Source organism: Anthonomus grandis, chromosome 7, assembly GCF_022605725.1.
Source record: "Anthonomus grandis grandis chromosome 7, icAntGran1.3, whole genome shotgun sequence".
NCBI classification, from domain to species: Eukaryota; Metazoa; Arthropoda; class Insecta; order Coleoptera; family Curculionidae; genus Anthonomus; species Anthonomus grandis.
The window spans coordinates 35,390,744-35,410,107 of record NC_065552.1 but is presented as its reverse complement, the minus strand read 5'-3'; the positions used below and the strand labels follow the sequence as shown (position 1 = coordinate 35,410,107).

Sequence of the window (19,364 nt, the reverse complement as noted above, 5' to 3'; positions counted from 1 at the left end):
TATATTTTCAAATGTCACTGAAAGCAAATCTCTACATTGTACTGCCGAATTGCCTCCATAAAACCATTTAATTAGTTGAACTCTTTCGGAAGGGGTATAAACAGTCATAGTGAAAAAAAACACGAAAATAACGATCAAAAATTATTAATGCAACGTGCAGTAACATAGGAAAGTGAGGTCTGCTGACTTCCGGTTCAAAAAATAAAAACGAAAAATTCCGCGGCCTGCAAGCCGCAACCAAGCGGTGTTGCCATTATTTTATGTAATACGTAGCTCACGATAACACGATCTGTATATGTATATGTCACAAAGAAAGATTAAAAAATGATGAAATTTATGGCATTAATAACGACGGTATTATTCGCTTGTATAAGCCAGTTTTTAAAACCGCATACTACTTACTCCTTTAAATAAAATATATAAATATTTTTTAAGGGACCATAGTGTATTACTTTAAAAATATTTAATAAAAAAAAAGCTGTTGGTATGCAACCTAGGGATTCTTATTACGAACCCAAATCCTATTTTCCGAACTTGAGGATTATGTTCGAAATTCCGCTCCCCTTTTCTCCTATAGCGTCCAGCCGAAGAATCTAATCGCAATAAACCTCTTTTCTGAGAAAAAGAAAATCGTCCTTTGATTATCGAAAGGACTCAATAAAAAGCAAAAATTTAATCAAGTCTCCGCCCAACTTAAACGCGCTTACAAAGACAAAATCCATAGAAACTACGATTATTCAAGCAGTATCCTCAAGTAAAGCCCTCCCAAGTTGATTGAGCAAAAGACCGAGCGCAGGGCTCACTGAACACCAATAGAAAATTACTTTGTTTGAATCCATGCCATAGTAATCGAAGAAGCGAGTTTATTGAAAAATTTCAATTCCAAATTATATTGCCTAAGACCGATATTATGATTTATTTAAATATCGCTCATTACCAATTGCAACTGAGTTTTTATTATATAAATATGGAAAAAGATTCCTGTATAGAAATTCTGGTAAAAAGGCAAATGAAATTACATGTAGTAAATAGGGTGGCAATTTAAAAACGCATAATTGCTATATCAGACGAGCCAAAAAAAATGCTAAGATCTATAATATATATTTTTTTACCTAAATAAAAGGTTTCCCAAAATACAGCCTCAATTTCTTTTTATTTGTTATGGCACGACGTTTCGTTTCGGATTTGAGACTGCTTCAGATAGTGGCTAAGAAAATACGAATGATACAATTTAAAGTTAGTTTTAAAAAGTACAAGAAAATATGTGCCTCCGAAACGGCTTCCATGGAGGAAAATGTTACGAAAATTCACGATCTCGTATTGGCAGACCGCCGATTGAAGATCTCGCACACTTTCAGCTATAGTTGAGATAGTAGGCATCTAGAAAGACCGCGTAGGTCAGACTTTACCCGGCGAACATGCTCCGTATTAAGGTCGGGGCACACATATCCGTACCAAGACCGCACCGTGCCCGCAGCTTAGCTCGGCCGTGTTTCGGTGCATTATCTCCCAAAACACACATCTCCGACACACGGCCGCATCCCGCATCGCATTGGACGGTCACGACGCACTTCAAAGTATTCAGTTTCGATCGAAACTTAATTGGGTTGGTACATTAAATTTATTTCAAAGAAAAATGTTCTCGAAATTTGGTAATGATCAACAAATGCAGCATTCGCAATACGAGAACAACTAAAAGATTTCTTTAGTTCTGTAGAGGGCAGCGTAGATTGGCAGGAAAATATAACCCTGGCAATTAAAATAATTTAATTAATGGATCATATTTGCCAGTTTTTTTAGATGTTGCATCTTTTTCGCTAAAATGTAGTAAATAAAATCTAGATCGTGTCAAATTCATGTTTTTTACTATAAAAAACAGTTATATAAAAACATTTATAGTTATTTGGCTTCTTCGCCGTAAAAAAATATTTTCTAAGACGAAAATTCCAAACAACTAATGTATAATCTAGTAGTAAAAATATTGGTAATTAAACTTTGTAGCCTTTTTTTATGTAAATGTAAAAACTAATTAAAAACGTAGTATATTGAGTAATTGGAATTTGCGGATACAACTATCGTTACGAGTTAATTAAGTAAAAATCAAATTAAAATTTTTGAATAAAAACTTTAACTCGAAGAAGTTTTATTTCGAAAAATAAATTGATATTTTTTTATGCATATAGAAGTACCACCCTTAGTTAATTTTAGTACTAAATAGTACTAAATTTCATTGTCTCCGGAATTACGTATATGTTTCAAATTTCACCAAAATCGGACAACTAGAAGTTGGTCAAATTTGAGTTTCAAGATTTGCACCGAACATACATAGTTAGTTACATATGTATATACATACATACATACATACATACATTGCAAGTTAAATAAAAGCTTTTCAAAAAACTGCATGTTTCCTATCCTAAAATATGAATTAAAACATTTTCTAGGTCATTTTTTTACACCTCATCTTACACACCACTTTAAATATCAACCTCAATCTTCGTTTGGTTTTTGTAAAATGGGCTGTAATGCATTTTCGAAAAAAGAATTAATTCCACGATGTATAAAATAATTACAACTGGAACAACCTATAATAGCCGCATACTAACACAAATTCGCTCATCTAGACAACCGGATGTTGCCAAAATCTACCTAATATACTACAAATTATTTAACAATTTTTCGATTTAAATTTATTAAAAATATGTTTTATAAATTTAGACCCACCTTTTATGTTCAATTCCAAAGAAAGTTTCCTTACTTCCTCTATTAACCTTTATTCCATTTTGAATAGCTAAATTTTTCGAGACCGTACAACGCACCGTCACGGATGAGGTGCGTGCTACATGCTCGGGCACGGTGCGCTGATGTTACGACTTCGCCATATGATTACTTTAGTGTTGTTGACAACCGAGACACGGCCGAGCTGCGCTGCGGGCACGGTGCGTCCTCGGTACGGATATGTGTGCCCCGACCTTAAGGCGAAGACGGTCCCATAGGCCGGAACAGCGATGAGCGGCCATCGTTTTCTGGAATTCACAAGGTGTGATCTACATCGACTACCTGGAGAAGGGCAGAACAATGGCAGGGCTCTACTCTGCCGAATTATTGGGCCAATTCGACGCCGAAATACATAATAAATGGCCCTATTTGCCGAAGAAAAAAATACTTTTCCAATATGACAACGTGCCGGCTCACACCTCCGCTATCGCCACGGCTAAATTGATTGACTTGGGCTACGAACTTCTGTTTCATGCATCGTATTTGCCAGATTTGGCCCCGTGCGACTTCTTATTGTTTCCAAACTTAAAAAAATCACTTGCCGGGCAGAAATTAGATTCGACTGAGGGGGTTATCGCCTCCACAGTGGCTTACTTTGCAGACCTCCAGAAAACGTAATTTTTCAGACGGATTAAAGAAGTTGGAGCATCGCTGGATGAAGTGTATTAAGTAAAAAGGAGACCATGTAGAGAAATAAATTGCCACTTCTCCCAAATTTTCGTTTTTCTTTTGTGGGCTAAATACTTATCGGACCACCCTCGTACTTCACTGAACTGACAACTATCGGCGATGCGGCTCCTTATATACTCGGCAGACCGCTGTTCCGGCAGAGTTATTTCAGAAGAATATTTGTAAGATTAATAACACAATTTCGTATGACAATACGACTTTCCACCATATTTTTAACTGTCGACTTGCACATCTATTGGACTAGGTAGAAACGCGCTTTTTAAATTAAGTTGTGTATGAAGTAAAGTAGAAGGTAACCATGCAAGTGCGAAGGCACGTAACTTGACTCTCGGCTTAATGCCACATGTTTTATTCATTAAGATTATATGATTTTACCTAAATATTGTACATCATTTAAAAAAAAAAAAGGATGAAAAGCTATTAACGTTAACTTGAAAAGTTACGGTTTTACTTTTACAACGACAAAAAAAACCATAGACACAAATTTAATATTTTAGCCGAAACGAACGGAAGCGTTAGATAAAAATATTAAAATATAAAAATCAACATGATCCTCTATAGGAACATCTCGGTAAAAGCAAAAGTTAATTGAGCATGAGGCTCAGTCTGAGGCCCCGATGCACATCAATAGACCGGGATACGTTTGAAGTCATCCTATTGCACACCGGCAAAGGGTATATAAAAGCAAAATTTATCAGTTGCTTTTCATTTCAAATTATACCTTTTCAGTATTTAGGGATTTCCGTTTTATTGACAATATCAATTTCTCATATAAAGAAGAGATCCCGCGAGTTCATCCTTTACGCATTACCTTAATTTGATTTCAAAAATAAAAATGGCTTAGTAAAACATTAAAGAGAAGTGAAAAAAGAATGCGGTTCTAGTTTAAAATCTTTCAATTAAATTGTAGCTATAACTCTTTCCTATTTTTTACATACATATTATTATTGTTTCTTTATTTTACCCACTTTGAATTTAGGACTAATTAACTCAGCCCCTATGTAAATTTTGTTAGATCGAATATATATGAATCGATTTCAGCGATTCAACAACATTTTTTTCTCCGATGAGGCTTATTTTCACCTAAATGGCCATGTGAACACCCAAAATTGTCGCTACTGGTGTGCAACAAACCCGCAGCAAAAACATCAAAGGCCCCTCCCTGCATAGCCCAAAGGTCACGGTTTGGGCTGCAATGTCGGGATCAGGAATAATCGGTCCCTATTTTTTCGAAGACGCTCGAGGAAACGCAATTACCGTAAATTCGCAGCGTTACATAGATATGCTTCAAACATTTTTCGCTCCCGCCCTTCAGGGGTTTAAGGGATACAATTGAAACACTTGGTTCCAGCAGGACGGTGCCACCTGCCACACCTCCAACCTGTCTTTGCCTGTCGTTCAGGCGCTTTTTCTCAATAAATTAATCTCTCGAAGAGGGGACATTCAGTGGCCCGCCCGAAGCCCGGACCTGACTCCCTGCAATTTTTTTTTGTGGGGATACCGACCCGCCACCCTGAATGATCTAAAGGCCAATATCCAGCAAGAAATTGAAGCGATAACTCCAGAAACTTGCCAACGCGTTATTGAAAATTTTAGGGCTCGGCTTGGAGGAGTGCCAGGAAAGAAATGGGACACATTTGGACAACGTAATTTTTAAGACATAAATTTCACAAGTTTTCTGTACATTTTAAGAATAAATTTGTTACAATTGATCAACGGTTTTTTTTTTATTTAATTTTATAAAATTAACAACTTTCTGGACCAACCAGTACAAAATACTTCGTTAATTATACGTAAAAGTAACCAAAAAATTATTATAAGAAATTTTCAAAGTGACTACCTCTAAACATTTATAAAATAATTTTCTGGTAGATATATTTGTCGCTCGTCTAATTTCGCTTTCATCTAGCTCTTCAAAACAGGTAATAACTCGCTGACGTAGCTCTTATTTATTCTTTACTGGTATTGCGTACACCCTTTTCTTTATATTACCCCACAAATAAAAATCAAACGGCGTCAGATCTGGCGATCTCGCCGGCCAATCCCATGGTCTCATAAGACCAAACCATTTATCATCAAACATGCCGTATGTGTGTGCTCTTATAACAATCACCACAGTGAGGCCGGGCTCGGTCAAGTTGAAACCAACAAGTATGAAAATCTTGAAAATGGTAGATTTTCAAAAAAATTACTTGTAACATAAATTATACATTTTACATTGTTATGTTTTAAAAGGCAAAATACACCGAAACAAAATTTTTCTTGAAAAGCTATTTCTTTTGTCGCGTGGTTTTAAATCAGCCCAAAAATGATTATTTCTTTTATTGTAAATTCTCTTCCTGGAAAATTTTACTTCATCTGGATGCCTTTTATGATTGGCTAATATTTTGTGAATTGAATAAAAAGACAATCCTAAATCATCCTTAACACTTCCAATTGAAGTTGGTGGATATGCAGTAAAATATGCCAATACATTCATAATATTATCTTCTTCATTGGTTTTATTTAAATCAGGTTTTAATATAGAAGCATAATTGACAAAATTATTTTGTAACCTTACAAACTTTCGCCAATTCACCGATGGTAGATCTGGATATGTTTCATTAAATTTTTTACATGTTCTTGATATTATTTGACACACATTGTCCATGGATACTAAATAGCCTCATCAAAATCTGATTTGAGTAGTTAATATAATCCATTTTAGACTTTAATTACGTCATAAAACACAATGTTTTTTTTTATTTTAACCTAATATGTCACCGTCGTTTACCATTTCATAGTTTACTTTTGCTATTGATCTTACAATACTTTGATAAAAGACTCACTATATTTCATATTCTCTGTTGTTAGCAAATTAAGTATTTCATTTTTTAATTGATGTTGTAATGTTTATTTTCAACATAACATTTTATATAAAAAAATTTCAGGTTTTTGCAGTTACCGATTGCCAAAATTTCTGGAAGCCATCTAATTATTCCTTCCTAATTTCTTTGAAAAAGTTGGATTTTTAATTATTAAGGATGGATTTTTTTTTCAAAGTATAATGAATTTAAGTCTGTATCATTTTAAAATAATTAAAAATACCGCAGCAATATTTCAGTGACTACGCCGACGTGGTTTTTGTGTCCGGGTTTTGTAATGGTACCTAGTGCTTGTGGTGCACAAGTGGAAGTTGAAAATGATTTCCCAATAAAATCTCACCCAATTTATTAAAAAAATAGTGTATTTTGATGAATATAATGTTGAATTATTAGATCGTATAATACATATATAAACAAATAAAAATGTCGACTGTTTAAGTTTTCAATTTCTATAAAGCATTCTAATTTGGCTCACGGTGTAGAAAATATTAAAAGTCAAAAATACTCCAAAAAAAACTATATGCGTGTTAATTGACCAGCAGTTTTTTTACAATGTTTTTTATATTGTAAATATACTCACAAAAGTAAATGGTTTGAAAAAATAAATAAATTAAATTAATTACAAAATAAAAAATGTTATGTAATTTCATCAGGTGTTTCCAAAAGGAGTATCTATAATATAGTCAAAAGTTATGAAAATACTCATACCTTTTAACCACCAACAAAGTATCATAAAGCGAGAGCTATTTTGGATAACATTGATGAGCAAACAAAAAATGCTATCCGTAGAATAATGCATTTGTTTTTCTTAAAAAATGAGCCACCAACTGTCGAAACAACGTTTCGACACTTACTCAAGGAAATTGGTTTTCGGTAAGTGGCAGATTGCCATATAATAAAGATTTAAAACAATTTGAGTAAAAAAAACACAAAAGCTCACATAATTTTTTTCGTTACAGCTTTGTAAAGAGAAGTCGAAATAGTATGCTTAAAGAAAGGGATGAAATAATATGGCTGGAGGCGACGTTATTTACGATCCATAAGAAAGGCTCGACAAGAAAATAGAAACATTTATTATTTAGATGAAACATGGGTGAACGCGGGTCACAGGGTTTCCAAAGTATGGACAGATACAACCGTAACCACCGCTAGAAACGCTTTTATCAATGGATTGTCCACAGGGCTAAAAGCTCCGGCGGGAGAGGGAAAACGGTTGATAGTTCTACATATTGGGTCAGAAGATGGCTTTGTTCAGGGCGGTCAACTAGTTTTTGAATCAAAGCAGACGAAAGATTGTCACGAGGAGATGAATGCTCAAGTTTTTGAAGAGTGGTTCGAAAAAATTTTACCTAGCTTAGAAAATGACTGTGTTGGAGAACGCATCCTACCATACCCGAAAGCTTGATAAAACCCCGACATCTGCCACAAAGAAAGGGGATATTCAAAACTGGTTAATGACCAAACAAATTCATTATATATGAACAAGATATGATAAAGGCAGAACTTTTGAAATTAGTAAAAGAAAACCGAGACGCAGACACATTTGTAGTGGACGAAATGGCTAAAGCTACCGGCCGAACGGTCTTAAGATTGCCACCATATCATTGCGAGTTGAACCAATAACACCTCTACTATCTTTAACTCTTTTTATAATTTAAACTTCCATTTTTTCAAATTTTCTCATTTATCTAATACCTTGTTACTTGCCAATAGGAGTTCTTTCTATATAAATCTGACAACGGCGCATCTACTAGTTGTGCCACCTGATGAAACGAGAGGTTAGGTTGTTCATATTTATGTTCTGTGATTGCCGGTATTTCTGACGAGATCCGCAGTAAACATTAGCTCATTTTTGTGTTTTTTTTCTAAAATCGGAACTGTTTATTTCCGCGAAACGTGTATATTATATTTATGTAAACTCTTCGCGTACTTTTAAATCGCAAAATCGTATTTTCGAACTAGAAAAATCCTCGGAAAAACCAGTTCTCCGGCACCGCGGTTTTATTTGTTTAAATCAGACTTTAATACTTTAGTTCGTGTCTAATTTAATGTTTTTCTCCTAGTTCGGCTTGTAGTTAATACCAGAGTGTAAATATACCTCAAAAGTGTTGTGTTCCGGGTTGTAACGGAAACTATAAAAACGGACTTAAAGTGCATGTCTTCGGTTTTCCTAAGGATATAAATCTAAGGCGAAAATGGGTAAAAGCCATACACAGAAATGACTTTGAGCCTAGATGATTTATATGCAATACTTGAAGCAATATACTTTACTTTTATTACCCTGTCTTTGGAGGAAAATGTTACCAATAATGACAACCTTGACTGTGAGTTAAATCCAAATATTGCTACCGAGACTGCTACCAATACCCTTGGCAATACTATTCTCGATCATGTCAAACCATCAAATGACATAAATAAAATGAAACGTGTGTTCGATTTTGTGTCAAACATACTAAAAAGTGTTAAAAACATTGAAGAGAACAAAATAGTGCGTGCTTTAGATTTTATTTGTAAAGAATTAACTTTGCTTACAACTGCAAAGGAAAGGTGCAGATATTCAATTCAATTTTGACTTCTATAATCTATACTATTAGTCCTCATGCGTACAAGTATTTAAGAGATTATGGATCCCTAATTTCACCACATCCTCAAACTAGAATGGGTATTTGTAACAAACACATGACCGATCCCCACATAGATGAAAAAATTTTTTTTTAATTTATGCCCGAAATGTGTTTAGTTTACTAAAGGATCATGGGAGATTTGTGACACTACTTTTTGATGAAATTCATATTGACCCTTACATGGACTATAAAGGCGGTAATATCACTGGAACATCACTCAATAATAAGTCTCTAGCTTCCTCAGCATTTACTTTTATGATTACAAGTGTGTGTTCCAGTTTTAAGGAAGTAGTTCACATAGCTCCCATCTCCAAAATTAGAAAAGAAGAAAAAATGTGCTTCTTTTTCTGCAATTAAAAAATTACATGAATTGGAGTATGATAAGCTTTTTAAGCTTTTAAAGTCAATATTTATATTTATGTGTATATAATAACATTTTTTACTACTTGATGGTATAAAAAAATTATTATAAATACCTAAATACATATATAGAATTTTGGCGCAGATGTAGGGGCGTTGGGAGTCTGCATTTAATATTACACCATAATATTTAACCTGACATTCAACCAGAACTAGAAATGTTTCCTGAACTCTATTCTATTCCTAGCATTTTTTAAAATAAGCCAAATATTGAGATATTAGCATATGAAATCCCTTGGTTTTTAAAAATCGGTGGCCCACATCGGTGACGTCACGCGCCAAGCACTAAGGCCTTGTCTTTGAGTGGGTGTTGGTTGAACCCAATCGAATTGATATGGGCGGAGATTAAGGGTGAAGTAGCTCGGAAAAATGTCACTTTTAAATTTGCAGACCTTAAACCACTTTTTGATCGAGCAGTGCAAAATGTTAGTCCACAAAATTGGAAAAATGCTGTTGCTCACATTATCAAAGAAGAAGAACGCATGTGGACTTCGGATGATTTAATGGAAATTCAGGTGGAACCACTTATTATAAATCTTGGCGAAGATGACGATACAACTTCTTCAGATTCTGAGAAAAATTAGTTTTTTAAAGGCCTGTGTACCTGACTGTGTTTTTTTTTTGAATTATGGAATTTTGATTTATTAAAAATGTTAACGCCCTTTATTTTAGAGAGAAAGCATTTTCAAACCTATGTTGATAATTAGTTTATTTTCTACATATATTTTTGTAAAGAATCCACGATTAAATTTTTGTGCAACAATAACGAATTACCCTGTATCATTACATTTCAAATATTATGTATTTACTGTAAATAGTTAACAAATTATAGTAAATTCATATTATTTACAAGGTATAGGGGTAAGCGTAAATTAAAACTCACACGGTGTTTCATAAGAAAATTTTAAAATAAGCCCTTCCAGTGACCTTAATATCCATAATAATAAATTTCTAATAATAAAAAATAAAAATACATTTATTGTATAATTATAAAGACGTAAAAACCCGCTCGAAATCTACTCGTCTAATACAACAAAATGGATCGCGCATCGAACACTCGCTGATTACGCGCCAACCACGCGTTTTCCTTGGCGCATCTATTCGGCGCGTCAATTATACCTACCTCACATTTTTCTAGGCACATTGCATCTAACTTAGTAGTTTTAGGTAAAACGAAATTCCTGCAGTCAAGCTCCACTTATTTATTAAACATTCAGTTAATTTAAAATTCCCGACATGTTTCGGACACAGCGGTGTCCATCATCAGGGGATACTAAAAGAAAATAGTTCAGAACAAAAAACAAAAGGACAGACAGAAAAAAACATTAAAAATGAATATAAGGTACACTTACAAAGGTTTAAAATTGGTATTAGATATACGCCCCAGGGTTTGATTCCATGTCAAAAAATCCTCTATTTATTATTGTTTTTTTTTAAATTTTAATGTTTAATTAATCAGTGGAGGGAGACTGCAGGATTCTGATTTTTTTCATTTCTCTATTAGTAGATTTAGTTTCGATTTAAAATTACACGTCAATGCAAAGAGGAAATATAGTTATGAGAAAACTCCTTTCGCTGTTCAGCGAACCAAAAAAAAAACACGTTGTAAAATACATTTTGACAGTTTAAAAACACAAAATCACTACCTTCATATCAATTATCAATAACCAATTTATGTTTGATATATAAATATAAGGATCACTGAGCAGCGAGTTCGTGAAATATAAAGATCGTGAATACTTAAGAGCGGATGGTTTGCAAACAGATTTATAAAGTTATAGAACGAGAAATTGGACACTAAAAACGAAATAATAAATAAATGTTGAACACAATATGATAAAAAAGACTAAAAGATACAAATCAGGTCAGGGGTAACAATCAAATCTACTTAGAACAAGAAAATGCACAAAGATATGAAATTCTCATATCTATTGTTGATTATTATCAAGGATTTTGGCATTAAATCATACCAAGCATTCCACATAAAATGTGGAAATACGCAGCATTGTAATTTTTGATTAGTATAAAGGATATAGACTTCTCATCCCTTTTTTATTCCCTGTGCACATAAACTTGGGCTAGGTAAGAAATAATAGTTTTTTTAAACGAATAATTTACAAATTTTTAGGATTTTATTCACATCTGTTATTAATATGCTTTTGCTACAAAACGCCTAACTAGAAAGTAATTATGCTATATTGTTTGTACGTAAACAAAATACCTGTTAACTTTTTAAAATCTTACCGTTATGAACAAGCAGCGTCGAATCTCTTGCTAAAGCCAGTTCTGAGTCTGTTAGGGTAGCGTCAGAAGAGTTTTCCGAAGTTGGAGTTTCACTTAATCCAGCAGGTTTCTGATAGAGCGGATGCTGATAACCGTGGAAGTTACCGTGTCTACGGGAAAACTCCTCGCTCTCAGATCCGCTTAAACTGTAAGCGGGATAAAGACGGCCCCGTCCTAAACAAAAAAAATGTCGTGTAAAAAACTTAGAACATTTTATAATTTTACATATATGTTTTAAATTTTGTAAATCGTTAAGCAATCCACCAACGGCTTCAATAAAAATCAAATTAAAAGCACAACAAATTTCTATGAAAAAATAATTTCAGTTTGTTTTATAAATTTTATAGTTTTATTTGCTTCAATGACAATGAAAGAATGAAGTCTCACACCGCACGATATCTCGAAGGTTGACGAGAACCTTCCGGAACAGCGTTCTGCCGAGTATATAAGTAGCCGATTCGCCAATAGTTGTCAGTTCAGCGATGTAAAGATCGGATATTGGCGCGAGATTTAAATAACAGTAAAACTGATAACTATCATCTAGTAGTCGTGTTTCGTACTGAAGTGTGTAAATAAATTAGTTAACCATTTTTAAGCGTTTTAATTCATATTTAATGAATGAGAAAAGTGCTACAACATATATTTTTTAAATCTATTTCTTGGCAAAAAGTTCATTGGCTTTCTAACTACAATATCCGAGTACTCGTCATACGCGAACCATATTTTATTCGATAGATGGCAAAAGTCACGTCCGAATGCGGTATATTGCAAGAAAGAGTTATGTCACTTTTCCTTCGTTGCTCTTGCACGCCACGATACATACACGAGTTTTTTTTTACGCTATCGGATCTATAGAAAATTGAAATTCTTCTGGCATACACTGCTTGCTTTTTGTAGTCGATATGCGCCAAAAAAAAAACGTATATGTGTCCCAGTTTGATATATCGCTCTATAAATAATGTCGACCGAAAACAAGTGACCACGTTTTATTTTCTCATATTCACAGGAATTTTTATAGGGTACTTAACAATAAGGAGCTTATATAATTAAAAATAGGATTAATATAGGGTGTTTTACTATGCATGAATCGCGGCTATAACTCGAGAATTGTCATTTTGACATTATTGGAATAATTTTTTGATTTTATAAATAATGCTCGAAATTAATTTTCAGTTCCAAATTTGACCACTAGGGGGTGTAATTAAAAGGTCAATAATTCAATTCTAATTATCTCCGGAAAAGGTCAACTTAAGGTACTTTTTTTTTAATATATAGTAAGAATATTTTTCATCATTTTGGGCAAGGACTCATTGGGGTACTGACCTTCATAAGGTAAGGAAAGGGCGTTAAAGTGTAATTGTTTCAATGGCTATAATTTTGAAAAGACTTATCTGAATTTGTTCATCTTGGGCTTGTGTGAAGGTAAAATGCACGTAATTTTTAATATCATATCCAGCGAATGTTTTTAGGAAAATTGGAAGGAGGCGTTATTTAACCCGTAGCTACTACTGATGTCATATTTTTAAATAGGGTATATTTTTTGAGTTTGGCAACATTGGATACTCGCTGTCTCGATACTCCTCCGCAATACCATACGCATGATTTCGCCGGCATACTCGTAGATTCATACTTCAGTATTCGTTCGCGTCGGCGAGGTTCGAAGGCAGTGTTTACTGGGTCCTGAGGACCCATCAGTAGTAAATACGCGACAAGTTAATAACTGCTTATTGGTTTGAAAGTATCTATTTCGTTGTTATTTTTTGCCAGGTATTTATCTATTTCACAAGAATCGGCACTAGTGGCCATAAGGTATAAGTTAGTAGATATAAAATGTGTTTTTTTTACTATCTTTTAGTAAATGCAACGCAATAGTGTCCAGTTCTAGGGCATTGTCAGAATATGCGTTAAGAAATATTATAGAGTCTGAAGACTTTTGGAAAAGTATGGAAGACTCAAACCAAATGGGCTCGAGCAAGAAAAGTGTATCCGTTGGTGTTCCAAACAGAGAAGCTGTATTAGAGGAACTAGAAAGATTGGCTGAAGAGAGTGACGATAATTAAGAGGACAATGAAATACTGAGCGACTACAGTTCCGAAACAGAGCAAAAAAACTTCGATTTGGAAGAAGAAGAGTTTCCCATCAGGAACAGTTTGTATGGGAAAGACAATACCAAATGGTCAAAAACAGCAGGTATTAGAGGTAGGACCCCTGCTCATAATTTGGTTACTATCTTGCCTGGCCTTATGGGCCCTGCTCGTAATAATCCTCCACGTAAGCCTGTAGATGCTTGAAGTCTACTAATTTCTAATGAGATGATACAAAAGTTGGTTGATTTTACCAATTTGAAGATAACCTCCACCAGAGAAAACTATAACAAGTCTTAAACGTTTGCTCAGTCACAAACTAAATTTTGGTTTTCGTTTACTGAAATCACCAACATATATGAAATCAAGGCGTTTTTTGGGCTGTTGTATCTTCAGTATATCTTTAAATCTAATCATGAAGACGTCTGTTCTATGTGGGCAACAGATGGGACAGGAAGACCTATTTTTCGTGCCTATGAGTCTGGCCAGATTTTCCTTTTTATTGGGCTATCGCAGATTTGATAATGTAGAAACCCGAAAAGAAACAGTAAAAACTGATAAGTTGGCCGCTGTGTCGGAATTATTTGATGAGTTTGTAGCTAGATCAAAGTCATGTTATTACCGGGAATTTACCTAACATTAGACGAAATGCTTGTACGGTTTCGAGGAAGGTGTGGATTTCGGATGTATATTCCGAACAAACCTGCCAAATATGTTTGGCTGACGCTAAAACGCATTATCTCGTAGATGTAGAGATTTATGCCGGTTCCGAAATAAAAGATAATGGTGCAAAAAAGCCTACATTATCAAATCCAACAAGAGTGGTTCTTAGGCTTGTGGAGTGTGGTAAAGGCACCAACAGGAACATCACCGGGGACAACTAGTACAGTTCAGTGGAACTCGTCGACGAACTCAAGAAAAACAGTTTGACGTACGTGGGAACCTTACGAAAAAATGAAAAATCTGTACCACCTGAATTTTTACCGAACCGAAAACGTGCAATTCATTCATCAACGTTTGGATTTACTTCTTCAACCACTATAGTGAGCTATGTGCCAAAAAAATTTAAAAGCGTTATATTACTTTCCAGCATGCATCATGACAATTCTGTCAACGAAACAACCAAAAAGCCGGAGATTTTTATAATAAAACAAAATCTGGAGTTGACGCATTAAATGCGAAATGTGCGTTGTATTCAGTATTCAGAAGAACTAACCGTTGGCCAATGGCATTTTTTTGCTATATTGAACATTGCAGGTGTAAATTCTCGAGTATTGTACCAATTTTCATCAAAAGGTAAAGAAATAAAACGATACTCATTTATCAAAACTCTTGGGAAGCAATTAATAGATGAATATTTGCGACTCAGAATGGCCAACAAGAAGGTGCACTCAAATGTACGAATCCTCATTGCTGAACTTTTGGGTGTTGCGAATCCAGTTTCTGAGCAGCCTCAAGTGCCTCCTGAAAAAAGTAAAAGAAAAAGGTGTGCCATAGGCCCCACCAACAAGGATAGGAAAACTGCTATCCAGTGTGACATATGTAAGTTGCCCATTTGCAATCAATGCTGCAAGAAATGGTGCCCTAATTGTTCTGAAAAATAATTTTAGGTTTTTTCGGTTTATGTACTGTAATGTAACCAAGTAATTTTAAATTTTTGAATAAAAGTTTTTTTTTATTGATTTCATGACAATTTTATTATTATGTGTCCTAAGGACCCATCAGTAGTATATATGTAATAAAAATGTGTCGGTAGTAGTTTAGGGTTAAATGTTATTTAAAAAGTAGATTAAATTTACTAAAAAAAAAGTGAAAACCGCAGACGGCTATTGTTTTTATAATTTCTATATTCTTTTTTTTATTTAAAATAAGAAATTTGACGTTTAATATGTTATGTCATTTGGCATTAATAATTATTGAGTTTTCTTTGGTGATTTGTCAACTCGGACTAATTCAAATTATGTGAAAATAATAAAAATTGTGACTTTGTGAAAATTTGTTTTTTTTTTAAACTATAATTTCAATTTAATAAGAATATATATATAAGGTAAATCTAGATAGATATGGAAAATCATTGACAGGTTTCCATTGAGATAAGCAAATGAAATTGCAAATAATAATTTTCCAATTTTTAATTAAAAATTCCAAGTAAATAGATATTTAAGTTAGGGTGAATGTTTGGTCTTATCATAAAAATAGGTAATTAGGTGAACTAGGGAAGAGAATGTCATAAGTCGACGATAGTTAATATATTCTTTTCTCATACTGTTTGGAATATTCGTGAGATATGGTCCTATGGAGGTAATAACATGTTGGGCGCCAAAGTTTCACCCACTTTTGCCAAATTGAAAAATTTTTCAAATTGAATAACTTAGAAAGTTTACAAACTTGTGCTAAAAGCTTTCTAATTCTAAAGTTTATAAACTAGTAGTTATTTGGTTATACAGGATACAGGATACAGAATCGATTTTGATTGTACATAGGAGCATATTTTAAAAAATCAATGAAAAAAAAAAAAAAAGAAAAGGCAAGAACTAACATAAAACAAGTACATACTCTTCAATGCTGAAGTAAGCTTTTGGTAAGATTAGTTTATTGAATTCCCTTTTAAGCTTTTTAAGATCTGTAACAGTCCTAATCAAAAAAGAACCATGATGAAATATTTTACGACTAATAAATATAAGAGAGTTTCTCGTAAGTGATGATTGAAAGAAATAAGTTGTTTACTTGACGAGTATTATGACTGGTGCAGGACGGTGGACTAACGGACTTCCAGCAATTTCCAATATATAAAGAGTAAGAAAACTGTTAAAATTCTTTCAGCTACAAAAAGAGGTTTACAAGAGACTCTCAGACCTACACCATACAGATACCTTATTGCTTTTTTCTGAAATGAAGTTAAGGAGTCCCTTGGAGCGCAAAACCTAAAATGGCAACCCATAACGGATGTGAGAGTCTATTAAGGCGAAATAAACTGAACGAGCAAACAACCCTCCCAACTCATGCCTGGCAACCCTGACTGCAAAACAGAAGAAAGTTTAGCAGCGAGGCCCAAAATATGGTTGTCAAACCTTAAACTCTCATCAATGAAGAGGCCGAGAAATCCACGATAATCCCCACCATGTAGTGGACTCTGCTCATCAAACAAAAAACCCTCCAAATTACATTTAAAGCTCAGAACAAAAATCTTATCAATATTGAATACAAGCTGATTGCAAATGCACCACTCTTGCACCACTCAAAATTTTGTAAAGATCCTCTCCTATGAGAGATCTAACTATTTTTTAATCTTTGTTATGCCACAGAATTGTAGTATCATCGGCAAACTGAGCCACTAGTCCATGGAGTGGTAGAGAGATTAAGTCATTAACGTATAATAAAAATAAAATAGGAACACCTCATTTAAGGTGTGCTATTCCTGAAGAAAATCCAGATGCAACCACCCTCTGGGTGCGACCAGACAGCTATGAATTCAACCACCTCAAAGCCACTCCCCTAAATCCGTAAAAATCAAGCTTTGACAGCAGTATTCCATGATCCACACAATTGAAGGTTTTGGACAGATCATAGAACACCGCTGCTGCAGCCTCCTTGGAGTTTATAGATAGATACACACTTTTCACAAGAATTTGAAAATGGCATCCCGCGTTCCCTTAGATGACTGAAATCCACACTGATTAGGGGACATCACATTGTATTTGGTCAAAAAAGAGACAATTCTCTTTTTTGCAAGCCGCTCAAGACCCTTGGAGAGGGTAGTCAAAATTGATATAGGACGAAAGTTAGAGGGTTGGTCCAAGCTACCACCTTTATGAAGAGGGATAATCATTGCTTCCTTTAAACAGGATGGGAACTCGCCCTAAAGCAATGACTGATTGATGCCCCAAACCAGAGCACCTAAAGCGCTCGCAGGCAGAAGTGACAGCAGACGTGAAGAGATACCATCGGAACCCGAAGACCTATGATTTTTCAAGCACTGAATTGTTTCAAGGACCTTGGTGGCATCTATAGGGTGGAAGAAGAATGATTGGTTGATAGCATTCCGATTAAGATACTGCAATGGATCGCCGCCACTGGGAACTGCTTCCAGTAACTTCTCAGCAATATTAGAGAAATAGTCGTTGAAATCATCGAGCCCCAAGTCTGGTTTAACCAACCGCTGACGAGAAGATTGCTTGCATTCATTAATGATTGACCAACTTTCCTTTTGTCTATTACTAGCCGAGTCTAGGCGCTCATGGTCATACAGTTCCTTTCTGACTTATCAGACGCCTATAAATTTTCCGATAATCCTCAAAATAAGACCTGATGAATTGATTGTCAATAGATTTGCGTCTTGCTAAGAATCGCAAATTTTGGGCAGATGGGTGTAAGTCTAATTAAGGGAAAGCAGATATGTATTTTATCACACAATGTATAATAAAAGGAAGAAAACGGTTGTGGAGCAGTCTGAATTGTATTCCAGTTAATAGAAGAAATGGATTGAGAAAATTAATTCAAATTATTCCCACTAAATACTCTCCCAATGCAGTGGCGAGATTTGTTTTTAAAGTCACCAGGTAATTAGACATACACACCCTCGTGATCCGATATACCCACTGAGTGCACTGAACAGGTAACACCGTCCAAATTACTGCAGAAATAATCAATAGTGGTCGATGAAGAGGACGAAATACGAGTGGGTGCATTAACATGCATGGTGAGTGCAAATGATTTGAAGATTCCATCAAGAGAAATTCTTTGCGGTAAGGAAACTTCTGAATAGTTCATATTAAAATCTCCAGCTAAGATAACACGCGAGTCAATAGGGGGCTGGGACAGAAGACAATCTAACCTGTCAAGAAACATACTGATATAACGTACATATTAAACAATTTCATCGAAGCATCATCAAACTTATCAACAGTACAAAAAAAGTTTTGAGAATGTTTCGTAATTAGAACAGCAGTCCCTCTACGCAGAGAGTTTTGTCTATAATAAACTGACAGTGGTACATACTCATCAATACAAAAACATTCATTAGGTCTAAGCCAATGTTCTGTTAATATAACAATGTCAGGAAAATTAAAATTAGCAAGCAGAAGTGGAAGCTCATCGACCTTATTCCGAAGGGATTGAATATTTAATAAAAATGCACTACAATGCTTCAATGTTGATATTGCAGTTGAATGAAAGGGAGCTTCAACCTCTACGGTATCATCTATAAAAATGAGTCACACCCTCAGACACAGTTTCCATGCTTTCCACAAAATTAGGTGATGTTTACAATTATGCAGTGGGTTTAGTAAATATTTATTATTATTTAGCCAAATCAGCGAAATGATTAGCATAATTGCATTCAAGTATTCGTCTTAGATCAATGTTGTTTGAGAGAGTGTTTATCGCCTATAAGTTCAATACTGAAAATTAAATATTCTTTTCTCATATTAATGGTCCATTCGAGATATCCACATGTTGGGCGCCAAAAAGCCACATAATTTTGTTAAATTGAATTTTTTGCCACAAAAGGAATCTATTTATGATTGCAGGATTTTCCGGAAAAAAATTGTTATCTCCAAGGGACTCTAAGAATATTCCTACAGGAATTAAAATACTGTTCACATTGAATTTTTGTCAAGAAA

The 19,364-nt window shown here is 34.5% G+C and overlaps 1 protein-coding gene across 3 annotated transcripts in view; it reads right to left on the bottom strand.

Annotated features, from left to right (window-relative positions):
* The window catches only part of LOC126738775 (teneurin-m), a 326,951-nt gene that overhangs the window by 247,506 nt on the left and 60,081 nt on the right, over positions 1 to 19,364 (bottom strand). For all 3 annotated transcript variants that reach the window (XM_050444212.1, XM_050444217.1, XM_050444218.1), the window contains exon 2: positions 11,621 to 11,833. In XM_050444212.1, coding sequence (XP_050300169.1) covers positions 11,621 to 11,833 — 213 coding nt within the window. The remainder of the gene's footprint in view (positions 1 to 11,620; positions 11,834 to 19,364) is intronic.